This window comes from Plectrocnemia conspersa, unplaced genomic scaffold, assembly GCF_051122295.1.
Source record: "Plectrocnemia conspersa isolate PC_06_02 unplaced genomic scaffold, ASM5112229v1 ptg000014l, whole genome shotgun sequence".
NCBI lineage: Eukaryota > Metazoa > Arthropoda > Insecta > Trichoptera > Polycentropodidae > Plectrocnemia > Plectrocnemia conspersa.
Genome location: NW_028277178.1, coordinates 24,062,125 through 24,077,231, shown reverse-complemented (window position 1 = coordinate 24,077,231; position 15,107 = coordinate 24,062,125). Strand labels below are relative to the sequence as shown.

The following is a 15,107-nucleotide window of genomic DNA, read 5'->3' as shown; positions in this document are numbered from 1 at the left end:
CTCTTTAATCGCATTTAGAATAGTCAAGTGTGTTATAAATAAATCGACGTAATATTTGAAATATTTATATAATATATAATTTTTAATGCTAATCCATTGTAATAAATAATTAAAAACGTTTTATCACAGAAATTCAATTATAAATGATATTTTACTTTCAAATGCAGCACATCATGAATAATTCTTGTCATATTGTCAGAAGTTTCAAAACTGAAATAATTAGAGAAAAAAGATGAAATTGTTGGCATTGTATGATTTAAATTTACATATTAATCTTACTAACCTCAGAGTGTTTATAGTCATGTATGGAATCTTCCTCGTTTATTAATATGTGCCTACTATTGGATCTACTGCTGAAACCGTTCAATTATTAGTATATTTTAAATTAATTATTATTAATTTTAATGTATTTCTTACTTTATTTTCTTTTTCCACGCCAAGAACCCTGCATAACCGACAACAATTAACATAACGAAGGTCGATAACGAAATTAGAACCCAACGTCCGACGTGTCCGTGCACCTCTTCGTGATGTTTTACCGCTGCATTTTCCATGTACGACCCAGGTACCTGAATTAGTTCATTGTCTAACTTTGGGTTCGCATTCGGTGTAACATTTTTATCCGTTTTTGTCAAAGTTTCGATTTCTTTTTTCAGTGTATCATATTTAGTCGATTCGAGTTGCCTTTGATTTATATCTTTGTGTGTCAAAGATTTAACTATTGTTATGTTGCTGGGTATTATGTTGAATCTTGCCTTATCTTCCGGAAAGACAGAAGGCGGTTTTTCGGGAATCATCGACGATTTGTTTAAAACAATATTGTACTTTTTGTCATCCTTCGGGAATTCCAGTGGTACTTTTGGCAATGTTTCCGGAATGCTCGTAGGGATCTTGTATTTGTTGTCATTGGTAGGGAACAATAGGGGCGGCTGTTGATCTGTTATGTTTGTCGTGATTATTTTGTACTTTGTGTTGTCCTCTGGAAAAACTAAGGGCACCACAGAGTCAGATAATTTTTCAGTCGATGCATCTATGCTTGCACATTTCACAGCTTCTGAAAACAATTAAAACAATTTAGTTAGACGAATGAACTTATTTGATGTGCTCCTAATCTATATTAGGTTATAACTGTTATGTTATATTTGTTTATGTACATTATTGACTAGGCTAGTTTTCCGTTCATTTTTAACGGAAGGTAATACCTTATATTGTTATAAATTAATGCAGAAAATGTTGCTGCTTCAGGATTTTAATATTATTTGTAAACTTGAATGAATTTTGTGCCCAATAATTATTTTTGACAATCAAATTTAAAAAATAAAGAGATTATAAAAAAATGCAGAGATGATTTTTACTTTAACAATAATTAAATTGAGCGTACTGCGTGTCTTATATGTATGATGCGTTCGCTCAGCGTACAGAGTTTAACTGCAAAATGATATTTCAATAATAATTATGACTTATTTTCATAAAATTGATTTAAAACATTATTATGATAATATTAATAAGTATAAAATAATATTAAGAACAATACATTAGAGTATATTTATTGTTGTAATTATTAATAATTTTCAATTGAAGTTAAAATTTGTATTAAAACAATTGTTTATCCAATGGGAGAGCATAAAAAAATACTTCCTGGAGTCGCGTCAAAAGCAATAAAATCGTGCTGTCGTCGTCTTAGTGTGAATGCTTTATTGTTAGAATGTGCTTACCTCGTACATTTTAAAATTGTTTATGTATTAATTTATGAAAATAAAATTAGGAACGCATTGCTACTGGCTTATATCGATATGATTTGCTTTCATGCATTTCGTTCAAATATGGAAATGGTTATCCAAACAATGGTCAAAGACATCGGCGTGACATACGATTCTTTTTCGAAACGATGAAAATTAAAAAGGTAATATAATTTTGTTTTACTAATTTATAATATTTAAACTGAGATTGTATAAAGGCTTGAAAAAAAGGCACCCCGACGAGCCCTGGCACTTTTGACAAATACAATATATAAATACTTATATTTTCGTTCCGTCAATATCTAAAACTTGTCAGACTATGACCAGACACGCAGATAACATCGATGAGGTCGAAGCGAACTTAAAAATAAATTCATGTAATGAATATAAATTATACCAAGAACTGATGGAGTTCATTAGATTACGATGAAGTAAACAACTTAGTGCACTCGTTGGTTCATCGTATTATGTTATATTTCCCTCGTTTTCTAAGCAAAAAAAGATAATGTTCAGGACTTGAATTTTATAATTTTGTAATCTACAAAACAACGTCGTAAGAAATCAAAAATGCGAGTTAACCTATCGCGCCACCTTTACAATTGACCACAAGGTTAACTAGTTTAATACATTGCAAAAAAAATTGTATTCGGCAAACTGCAACAGACACGTTCGTTGTCGTCGAGTGCCATTTTTTATTGTTAAAAGTCGTTTCCTTGTCCAGTTTTTGATGTTATGCAGAAAATTTCACAGTGGAAATATACACCGGTTGTTGTTTCGATATTTTTTAGTTACATTTCAAAGAAACATTAAGGTCAACGCATTCGATGGGTACGAAAGTTGCGTTTTGGCATATAACCCATTATTACTCGCTGCTGATGAATGATGAAAGTTATCATGGAAATTTCGTTCGATTGGTAATCAACTATTAACATGATTATATTTAGATTGTAAAATATATTATTTTATGGCTCGAGCTGTACACTTATTTTTCGGCAATCGAATGATTGATAACTTTAGGATATAATGTCGACATGTATAATTAGTTAAATTGTTATTAATGACTGATTACATACAAAATATAACAAAATATAATGTAATAGTTTTTTTAAGTATCATATCACAAAATATATCAGCTCCAAATAATTTCAAGTAATATTTAAAATACAATTAATTTAAGAGCTCTCTTATAATTTAATAATACGTTATTTATAGATAATTGTTATTCTAGTGTTTAATAGCAACGAAACATTATAATTATTTTTAATTAGTTGTAATTTGTATAAAATTTACATGCAACAATTAACATTAATTTCTTTTCGCTTTTAAGTATTAAATCTATTTTTGTTAAAAAATAATAGCATTATTTCATTATAAAATACTCAAACATAATTAATTATAAAATATATTGAACTTATTTGATGCTGATTTTAAGCTCTAAAATTGTCTTAATTTACAGGCGCTATTGATTAATGATTTAACTTAGCTATTGTATTAATATACTATACGTATTTAGGCGAAGGAAAAGTTGCCAAAAGCCTTTTTTACTTCCATTTACAGTATTTCGCTAATATTAAACTTTTTTAGTTGATAAAATAGATAAAAATGGTTTTAGTTAAATTTATCATTTTGGAAAAAAGTGCTGGAAGTAAATTAATAACAGATTATATTTCAGAGTATAATTATTATGTACAAATCAGATAGTTGAGTCAAAAAAAATTATAAAATGTAATTCCAGTGAAGTATGAAATACAAATAGTCGTAAAAATCTTACTAAAAAACTGGGTACCACAAAAAACATAATACCTGCTAGACAAAAAAAAACAACGACAGCAATATATTACGAAAATAACGAAACAGATAATTTTATTTGAAAAATCATAATTATAATATATAATCTAAGAGCTCAAAACTATAAATTAAATACATATGTACTACGCTAAAGCTTTCCATTTACTGATATTTAAAAAAACGATGATATACATATCTATAAAACGAGATCTTATATTTGAGCTGATCAGTCTGGAATTTTACATGAATCTATTTTATCCTTTTAGCAAAAAAAGGTGTAAGAATGTTCAATGCAATTATAATAGCCAAATATAAGAAAGTTATTGTTAAAAATAATAACTATTTACTTTTGACTTTTTGTTGCAAAAAATAGACAGGTGGCATTGAAAAATATAATGAAATGTTTTATTAATGCAATTGCACAGAATGATAAAAATCTCGAGATTTTGTGATTGGAATGCCTCGTGAGGCTAATTAATGTTAATCGTTTCCGATTTCACTACTTCATAAAAAAGTGTACAAAATACAAAAATTAAAATGCATACAATTTGTTGAAATATTTGAAAATAATACCTGAGCAAAGCAACACCAGCAAGACTGCTTCCACAGCCGTAAGCCCCACGTTTCCTAGGATCTGGGTCATCGTTTTTTACTATACAGGAAGAGGATGGACGTTTCGGGATCAATCGCCGAGTGACTCTCGAAAGTGAATTCGACCCAACTCCTCGACTCTTAATGGCGTTAAAGTCTATTGCATTCGTATATTTATACTGTGAATGTTATATTAAATGTGTATATTAATGTATATTTAATGTGAATTAAATGCGACCAGGCCAGAGTGCGCGCAATCGCTCCGGCGGTCGAGATGGAACTGGACCGCGGCACCTGGAAACCACTCTCGGTTCACCTTCTTCCTCCGCAGCACTTTTTTTATTTATCTAATCGCTTCGACGGCCGACGAACGCGTCTATCTGTTCATCCGCGTACACACGTACAGTAACAAAGAGGACACCTGAAAAAAGAGATACCTGACCGACGAAATAAATCCAAAACGACCTCGACATTCCACAGAACGCTTTATACCACGATTCTGATCGTAACACCGTTGTTCGTCTGCGTGCGCTATGTTATTAAAAAAAATAGTGGTCATGTATCACAGTGTTAAGCTGCTAATCTAATAATGTTTGGAAGGAATTTGATATACATAAAGATCGGATCCGTATTGGCGTTTGTTTTTTGTAGATTTGCATAAAAATGAAATAACTTGAAATAAATTAACCGCAATAAAATTATTGAACTGATTGATCTTTGCGTGTTAAACAACAAATACAAAAACGTAAAACGAATTTCACAAGAATTTGCGACGCACACCTGTTTTTGAGATAAGCGTTTAACGTTAATAAAAGGCTCGAATTCTGCGAATTTCGGTCATTGTAGATACGCCGATAAACGTTCTATTCACAAATGTTTTTTTTTTGTTAAGAAGAAGCGTCTCACTAAGAGTTACCATATGGTATCCAAAAGGAGGACAGGTCCTCCTTTTTTAATTAAAATATAATGTCCTCCATTAACCCTAAAATGTCCTCCTTTTTTGAAAATGTTTGTGCAGTATAAAAGTAACAAAACCAGCCGCCTTACATACAGAAGATTTTTTTTAAATTCATATTCAGAAGTATATTTTTAGTTCACATATTCTTTAATGTATGTTTTTAAGCAAACATTGCATCTGCAGAGCAAAAAGAGAACTTAATACTGGTAATTGTGAACATCTTAAAATCAATATTGAGGATGCTGCGAAACAGAATTGAAGACAAATTCGTGCCCTAGAAAGTTGGAAGGAAGAAGAGCAGAACATCTATGAGGAATTTCAACGTGTTTATAAAATACCTCTTGAATACTTGACAAAATGAAACCGACAACTGTGTGAGTTAAAGTGTTTTTAATATATGTCACTTAAAGAATACGATAAGTACAAATATGTAGATTTGATTTCTTGTATTGAGTACTTGCAAAAAAGTGATGTTAGCATTGATGATGTGAAACTGAACCACCAAATTTGCAGCTTGATATCATTCCTCAAATCTGAAGACAAAGGGATCAAGTTTTTCGACGATTATAGGCTGCATTTTTTTATATCTTGTCCCCATATTGATTGCTTTTTGGAATTACTGAAAATTTATCAATTTCATTTTTGCATTCCTGCTCATAAAGCAAACGTTGAGAGGGTTCTTTCACTGATAAACCCTCAATACCAAGGAATGGAATAGACTTAATGTGGAGTCAGTGAAAGCGATAATACTCACACAATACAATATAAAAGTATGGGATTTATATAGCTATTTACTAAGAGACAAAGAACTTTTGTTAAAAGTATGTAACTTTAGCTAACTAAAGTTACATATGTTTAGCACACTACTAATGCTAGCATTAGCAGTGTGTTATAAAAATTATTTTAATGTTGAAGTTATTGTTTTCTCTTACAATACAAATTTATTTTGAAATGTCCTCCTTTCAAAGATAAATGTCCTCCTTTTCCACTTTTGCATATGGCAACCCTAGTCTCACGGTCTCGCATTTTGAAGCGACTTGCTCTTTCATTCTATGATATTTTCCAGTTTTTATTCGGTATAGTATAAACGAATATTCGATCAATTAAATGAATGTTCAACTATTTGAGAAACAGGCGAATAATTCAAATAATCGAATATTTGAATATTCAGTTGATAATCCTTCCTCAAATCTACCCCAAAAATATTTTTTAAAATATGTCATTTCAGTGAAATTATATCGGAATACCTTTTTATCGGTAGACATATATTTCTACCAGTGAAAATATAATTCTTCTGTTAGGTGCTAGTAAAACTATATGATTTAAACTTTTCTTTTAATATAAATTCTGACCACAGATCAGAATTTATATTTAAAGATCAGAATACATATCAAAATATAAACGGCCTTTATAAATAGTATATAGTTAGAATTTATATTAAGTCGCTAGAATTTATATTGAACTGGTCCGAATTATATTAAATGGTAAGAATTAATTTGACTGATGGTCAGAAACATTTTTTCAGACAGTATTTATTACAGTGTAATTTGTCAGTATTTATCAAACATACTCAGTATGTATAATATCTGTATTTAAGCCTCAAGATCAGTTTTATGTTGACAGGTGGTCAACTTAGTAATACATGGTTTGGTTGGGCTTGCAACATTGTCAGACGTCAACACAACAAGCCAAGCATGCTTTTTACCGCCACCCTGTCATCGCTCTAAATACCTTCGCGTCCTACGTAAAATTAAAAGTTCGCTGAGTTATTCATGGGGTGTTCAATACTATGACCAACGCTCGTTCGCACCTAACCTGTCCATCAGTTAAGTTGCGAGCAAGATATTTTAATAGATTAATAAAAAATAAATTAAGAATTTATTACCCATTTATATTTACAAATGTTATAATATTTTTTTAATTCACATGATTGTCCTATATTTTTATTCTAACCATTTGATATTTATTCTGACCCTGAATTATATACGTATGTTAATTAATTAATTAATTTATTTATTTAAATTAAATTAAAAGCATTGTAAATGAACAGCTTACTCCAATGCGTCACAAATGTCAAAAATAATAGTATTATTTCAATACACAAACATATATAATTCAAATAATAAATAAAATAATACATATAAAGAAGCAAACAAAAAAATCATAAAATATTAAAATTATATAATACGAACCGGAGCAACTACTAGTAGCTGACATTAAATGGAGCCGGATAGCGATAGTCATAGGCGAGTCACAAAGTGCGAACGTCTTAGCCCCAACGGCCATCAAATAAGGACGCGATCGTGATTCTCGAAACTGGAATTTCTCGAGAATAGCTGGATTGTCGACACACCCTTAGCTTAGCGACATAAAACTTTCTGCGAGAACTTATCGAATCATATCCCAACGCTCATAAAAAGGCGCTGGAATGTAAGAACAGATCATAACCAAATATCTATTTATAGAGGTATCTTAAGAATCTTTTCTGTATCTTTTCGACTAAAAGGGAGTACTTGGTTATTCAGGCATTCTAAATTTTAGATCCCGATTCAAGAATGCTACGAACTAAGGTGTCATAGAAGACGCGAATAACTGATGGATCGTCAAAGTGAAAGGCGTTTCTCATAACAAAGCCGATCTTGGAAGATTCATTCGTAATTATGCTATTTTTATTTACATTTAACTTCATCATTAGCGCCGGGTGATCATTATCTTCCGGCACTAATGTTAATTCGCTCTTAATTACCAGGCAATTATTTACATTTATATATATTAAATCTAATTTGTTAATATAATTATTATTGGCACAATTTATTTGTTTTAATTTAAAAATATTGCTTCTTAAACTTATATCAATATTAGCGCCATCGTTTGTAGATAAATTCTGGCCGAGATTTAATTTTTATTTTGACCCAAAGTTGATTTAAATTTAACTTAATTTGTTGCCATTTTTAAATATGATTATGAAAATGTTCTTACATTATTGGTATTAGAAATCCAATCCAAAAATTTAGAAGGCCATGTTATATATTCTTTTTATCTCTCTATTTTAAATGACGAAATAATAAGTGGTGTTACTCCATACATAGTAAAACGTCTAATTAGCTGTTTGTATATTCAAATTGTATTTTTTTATTTTTAATGCGCTTTTTTGTTAAATATCGGTTTTAGGGCCGCAATGGCAACAAGCCGTTCGGACCTGAGCTTGGCGTATTTAAGCTTGGAGTCCAAATGTATACCTAGGTATTTGATGCTCGCCCTCTATTTAATTTAGCTTCCTTATTTACTTCTAAGTGGTGAGGCAAGGGATATAAAAAAATAATTTTCCATTTAATAAAATTAAAATTTAAAAAAAATAATTTCCATATAATAAAATAATTATTTAACTATGTACAAAAAATGTAATGTATTTGCAATCGATTTAAGGCCAAAAAACTGATTTAAATACTTTTAAAACCACATTAAAAAAATATAACTTCAACCAAATAAATTATTTAAAATCTAAACAGCACATTTTTAATACATTAAAAATCAGTGATTTATTCTTTTGGAGATAAGCAATTCAGTTTTTTTTAATTATTGTGGTAATTTTAAGTTAAACTAAGACTTTTGCACAGTATTGTATGTTTATACTAGAACAACAGAAAAACATATTATATCGTGGTAATAATATATTATTTTATAAATGGCTTTTATTTAATACACAACTATATAAAAACTGAAGAACCACTTTAATAATCCGCTTTCTCGCCACTACATTCTATTGCCATACCATTATATTATTTTGAATTTTATCAAAATCATCACTATCATCAGATTCTTATCTATATGCAGGATATCCTGGATTTTTCATTAGTAAATAATCTGTTTTGTGTTATCAACTCCTGATAATTTCTTTATACTGCGCACAAATGCTTTTCTAGTTTCGCTGAAATTTAGCAGCGCGGTTAATATTTATATGTGTAAAACCTTATTTTCTAAGTTATTAGCCAATTTAATGGAAAATAATTCTTGGCGATTCAAAGTGACCGAAGTAGAAACAGCTGCTTTTCTTTAGATTTCAAATGTGTCGTTTGTGTTGATTCGGTGTAAGCTCCACTTGATACGAGTTCAGGGCTAAACTCGTGTATTTATTGTGTTCCAGTTTATATCTAATCGGTTAATGGGAAGAGGTTAACGATCCGTCTCTTACATACTTATTGACCAATCTTGGATAACTTGGGTGAAATATCTGTTTTTATCATATAATATATATATCCCAATATCTTTGCGATGTTCAAATTTTAATTACTTTTTTTACGTACAAGGCTTGGATAATGCAAATGTAATATATTTTCGATGATTCACAATTCACAGTAACATCAATCGTCTACTAATAAATATTTATAATAATTAAATTAAGCTATAAAGAAAATATGTTCTAAGAATCAAAAACAATAATTTTCCTCAATGTTAACCTTGAAAAGCAGATTTATATTCTGAATATATAATATAAGACAATTTATCTACTTTCAAATTAGAATTAGTTAAAAAATCATTCTTTACTTATAAACATATAAGGTTTTCATACGGTTTATATTAATAACTAGTTATATAATTAAATAACCGGCTCTACCGCTATAACAGCATTTTCAAAATGCTTAGCTAGCAAAATATTATTGTTTTGTATTTTTCTCTATAAACGCATTAAATGATATTACTCTTTTAATAATATATTAGAGCTACATTTATATTTCTTATTCTTTAAACCTGCTATATTTATTTTAATTTACATGAAGTTGTAAATGCTAATTTTAATTGATACTTTGCATTTATAAATAAAAACAAGGTTTTAAATTTTTTTTTTTAATAAAATATTTTAGGTTATTTTATATATTAGGTCAAGAGATAAGGGAAGTGATAGTATTAAATGTTAACAACATGGAAACGGCTTGCATGTTCATGTAAATATGTAATATCTGTTTATATAACTTAATTTATTCGAATATACATATATATTATATAACTTTATTTTTATAAGTATACTAGCTATCGACTAAATTACTTTTTATATTCGATAAAATAATAATTAACGCTGATTATTATAAAATTTACTACTTTGTAATTACGAACATGGTTAATTAATTTTGTGCTATATATCAGGACTGGCCAACAAGTCGATCGCGACACAATGTATCGACATACACATACATATGGTCATAATCGGTTTTGCGTCCAAAGAAGTGTAACTTTGCATCTAAATAGATGCTTGAAAAGCTGGTAACATATATAAATTACAACATAAGTATATAGAGAAATGTAGATGTTGCTATCAGGCGGTGGAGTCGAAATGGTAGGTCTTGGAACTCGGAGAGTATTCATTGGCGCGTCGAGTTGTATTATTATCGGCTGTGATTTCGGTCAAGCGGTTGGGAGTTGTCTATTTATCTTCTCGCGATGCTCTCTAAACGATTCACTTTTGTCTCTCGAGTCGATGCAGTCTTTTATCTCGCTTTTGTGACTCTCACCGCGTTTCTCCCCTCTATTAGCAAATGTCACATATTTTATAATACTGGTTTAAGACAGCTTTTAGGAATTCCAAATGAGGACGTTTGTGAGCCTTTTGGACACAAAACAAAATGCGTTCAACAAACGGTCTAGATGACCACACAGCGATCGGTAACAAAAGGGTGGAATAACAATATTATTATGTGCAGTAATAATCTATTTGTCGTCATTGTTACTGTTTAATATGTGAGAAGGGGAATTTGGAGCGTAATTTTCACATGTTACATGCTAAATTTCAACCTTAAAAAAATAAGGAAAAATTAGTTGCAAGAACTAAAATCTGGATTAATTTCGCAATAAAAAATGTTTTCAAAGACAATATAGCAACATAAGGCTGCAACAATTGCTTCTTTACGAGCGAGTTATCATTTTTTCTGAGAACGAATTTGTTAAAGAAATCTTAATTTAATTCGCGGATTCACTACTTGAAAACATCATAAAAAAAGGTAAATAAACGCCTCTTGATAAATTAACCAAGCACACGTTAATCAAATACACCGCTAGCAATTTACCGCCAGCAATTAATCACTAGTAGTTTACCGCCTACAAATAATCGCTAGCATATTTTAATGTTTAGAAGCAATGAGATGTGTTTATACAAACTCGCTCATTATTTGTTTGATATGCGGTGTGGCAGACAATATCAGTGAAACTGTATTTATTTATTAAGCGGGTGGTAAAATAACATCTATAGATAAACCTTGTTTTCAATTGAAAGTGATCAATAAATTTATATAAATTATATCTAATGTCTGGTGATAAAATATGCTAGCGATCATTTGTAGACCATAAATTGTTAATGCGATCAATTGACGCAGTGGTAAACTGCTAGCAATTAATTGGTGGCGGTGAAATGCAGGCGATACATTTTTCAGACCCCCATATTAATCAATGTATTTATTTTCCTTACAATTGGTTGAATCAACGGATGTCAGTAATATTATACAATTGCTAGTTCATAATATGATCTTTGCAGATTTTTCTTGTGAAAAAACCGTTGAGAAGAAGTGAAAAAAAGATAAAAATTATATATAATTTATCTATTAAAATTAAAATAAGTCCAATTGCAGTATCAGTAAAAATATTGTCGATCGCAATCCTGAACAAGTTGGCCATCCCTGCTATATATAATATATCATTATTGAAACCGTTAAGTATGTCTTGTCTATAAAGTAAGAGGTGTAAAATTCATAGTTTTCTGTGGAAGCGTTTTGTATCATAAACTATTGATAAATTTCAAAAAGATGCAAAGAAATGTGCAGATTGCATATTTATACGTTATAAATATAATCAGTGGTTCTCGGTCTCCCGAAAAGGGTGTCGACCTCTGTTCTATAGTATGCAAGTAATTTACGTTATATTTACGTTAACATGCTCGCAATGCGTGTTTCGATAATGTAAAGAGATAAAGAATTAGATATATCTGAATCTATGCATATTCACGACCCAAATTTTTACCAGCCCAACAACTGTGGTCTATAAATAAACTTGATAATTTGCTTCTATAGATAGCAAGTCTCATTATGCATGACCCTTGTTTGTATATAATTACAAAAGGTGACGTGAAATGGGACGACGAAATTACATAATCTTGAAGGATACGATTCAGTATCACAGGAATTTTAATAGTTATTAATTATGTTCATATATTACGCAATAGTGAAACAATACTTTTATTGGTAACAATTAAGTCAACTTGGGGTCAAGGGTTTTAAAGGGTGATTGCTCGAGAAGAATACGAAAACATGTCCAATTCAAGACGATACAGTGTCTTGAATTGGACATTTAAGCTGATGGGTTCAAAATTTGGGTCATACATCATTATAAAACAATCAAGTAAAGAGAACAATTTATTTTTCGCTGCAATTTATATCGTTTATAATACAGTTTATATCACAATGGTACAAAAATATTCATGAATATTAATTTAATTACAAGACATTTAAAATGTGTTTATAAAATATATTATTACACAATCTACTTTGGAACTTGTCAACAATATACGAAATCATAAAATTAGGACAATTATTAATATACGTGTATATTTTAGTACTCTTGCGTCAAGTAGTCTCCAAGTATAAAAGATCTGATCAGCGGAAAGCGGCTGCTTTCTCGGTCTTTTAAGGATCGTTACGGTTGATATTAGCGTAGCTCCGCTTGGAGCAAGTACGGCTGAATTCTCATTTTTTCCAAGTCAGAAGTGAAATAGTGGTTCTGAATGATGCTCCTGATAGGAGTTACTGGTGTATGTGTTTTTAGTACGACGTGTTTGGAGCTTGTATATTATTTCATAACGCTGTAATAGCATAATCGCTTGGACTTTCTACTTCGATTCCGACTTGTACTCGCATCTAATGCAGCTTACGCCAAATCGACATAGACGTCAGCCCTAACTAATCTAATTTTTACGACGTAGCACCAATGCACGAATGACACATCATATTTCATAATATCCATTTATTGAAAAATTTATACAGCTAGATTTTTAACTGTGTGTGTTTTAAATGACAAACATTTGTAAATTAAACTTAAAATAAACACGTGTGCAAAGAATTGATACCACACAACTGAATCTACAAAATTACATATTTATTTACTTTAAAGTTATGTATTAGATCACATAACGCAATATATATAGTATGTTTTTTTAGTTATGAACACTTTTGCATCTGAGAAATTACGCTTGTTTTCTGTGTATGTACATAGATTCAATCGAAGAATGTTTATCTTTGTTATTTGTTAAAAAATCTTTAGTTAGAACCCGATTTTTATCAGTAGCATTATTTCAGGGTCTTTAGCTTTCTGTTATAGATAATTTTTATCTATAATATATAGTCTTCGTCTTCGACAGAATCATAAATATTTTGTTTCCTAAGAGTCCATTCTAGAATATTTTTGTAAAATCAGCTAAAAATGCATCTTTCGTTCTTACAACACTGTTTGTTAATATAATACAATCGTGCTATAAAGAATATAATACATTAGATATTTATAGATTTTCATGTATAAATAAAATATATGTGTAATACTTGAAAAAATTATGGAAAAATAAGAAATAAAAAGATTTATTATTCTCTAGAAATTCTCAAGGAACATTTTTGCATCAAATATCACATTTAACTTAGATTATTTGTCAACCATGATTTTAGTAACTTTTATCTTACTTTTTATTTAGATCTTTTTGATATATTTGTTTTATATTATGTAATAAAACTAACTGCTAAAATAACGTTTATACAATTATATTTTTAAGCACTACCATTTTATTTATTGTTTATATTCTATACTACAAATTCTTGTTTGTCTTTCAATTTCATAACAAGGATTTATTAAATACAAAATCAAGTAAAGGCACCGGCCGATATTAATATCTCAATCTCTGATCGTCATGTATGTATATATCCACTTGTAGGCGATTCGTAAAATAAATTCAAATATTGTTTATTGCGCTTTTAACGCGTATATGCAACAAATCTTTTACTAATGGTTAATGCGTAATTAAAATGAATTCTTTCTAACTTTTTGATTTTAATTTTTAGTTAGCTCGATATTGCGATTAGCGCATCTCGCATATTGCTACGTAGTTTTAAAAATATGATAGCTATCCTTACCAATATTACTATGGACTTCTAATATAAGAGGTCTGATCAACGTATATTCAAACCGAATTTTAGACAATATGAGAGCGCAGAACCAATTATCACTTCTCAGAAGGCAAAAATTCACGTCAAAAACAATAAAATCGTGTCGGTGCCGTCGTAGTGACATGGATTTTTGACTTCTGAGAGGGGATAATTTTTAAAATTAGTTTAAATATGATTAATTCGATTATTATTTATTGTGTTGTAATATTGTTATAACCGAACGTTTCCACTGCGACAGCACGATTTTATTGATTTTAACACGAATTCTAAACAATAACGTCATTTGGGAAGGAGAGGCAAATGGGGGCATTTGCCATTTCCTTGAATTTGGCCAGAAAAATGCATGTCATTTAATGAAATAATATGAATTATAATGAAATCGAAATATTAATAAAACGACCATTGACTGACCAACTTTTGCCCCCCTGGAAAAAGCTGAAATGACGTTTATTGATATATTCTGAATTACAAATAATTATTATAATATCTTATATCTTTTATTCGGATCTCGAGCGGATAAAGTAGACAAACCCGTTCAGCTCGAGACTCTCGCGAGTAATATGTATTAGATATGAACATGTAGTCTGGCAATTTAGTTCTCGTTTTCTATTATCGAGCGCTTATTAACAAGTCGTAAATAACTTTGGTGTCATAGAGTCCAAAGCCCCAATAATTAAAATCACTCAGTTATTTATAAAGTTAATTGACTGTAGAGTTTCAGTTGTAACATTGCAATAGGAGTCGGTCTAAAAGAGAAAGCGACTGATTTAATAATGAAAAAAGCATTACTATCGTATGCATAATAGTGTTTTGGTATATTTATGTCATTTTACACAGAGT

The 15,107-nt window shown here is 29.9% G+C and overlaps 1 protein-coding gene across 4 annotated transcripts; it reads right to left on the bottom strand.

Moving 5' to 3' along the window:
• Positions 1-52: 52 nt before the first annotated feature.
• On the bottom strand, positions 53-4,519 carry LOC148226574 (uncharacterized). Of its 4 annotated transcripts, none has more exons than XM_088204099.1 (5): positions 4,413-4,519; positions 4,101-4,297; positions 418-1,054; positions 284-353; positions 53-210 (listed from the first exon to the last, which is right to left on the bottom strand). In XM_088204099.1, the coding sequence occupies exons 2-5, from the start codon at positions 4,168-4,170 to the stop codon at positions 205-207; spliced, it is 783 nt and encodes a 260-aa protein (XP_088060225.1). In that variant the 5' UTR covers positions 4,171-4,297; positions 4,413-4,519; the 3' UTR covers positions 53-204. The 4 variants fall into 4 exon arrangements, with proteins under 4 accessions (XP_088060225.1, XP_088060226.1, XP_088060228.1 ...); XM_088204100.1 differs by having other exon boundaries at positions 4,435-4,453; XM_088204102.1 differs by lacking the exon at positions 4,413-4,519 and having other exon boundaries at positions 418-1,051; positions 4,101-4,404.
• Between the last annotated feature and the right edge of the window lie 10,588 nt (positions 4,520-15,107).

Excerpts from the sequence above, each read along its gene's own strand:
- LOC148226574 (XM_088204099.1), bottom strand. The coding sequence starts at position 4,170 with ATGACCCAGATCCTAGGAAACGTGGGGCTTACGGCTGTGGAAGCAGTC. Across the intron at positions 1,055-4,100 it reads GCTGGTGTTGCTTTGCTCAG|AAGCTGTGAAATGTGCAAGC; the intron begins GTATTATTTTCA and ends AATTGTTTTCAG. Across the intron at positions 354-417 it reads GCGTGGAAAAAGAAAATAAA|CAGTAGATCCAATAGTAGGC; the intron begins GTAAGAAATACA and ends GAACGGTTTCAG.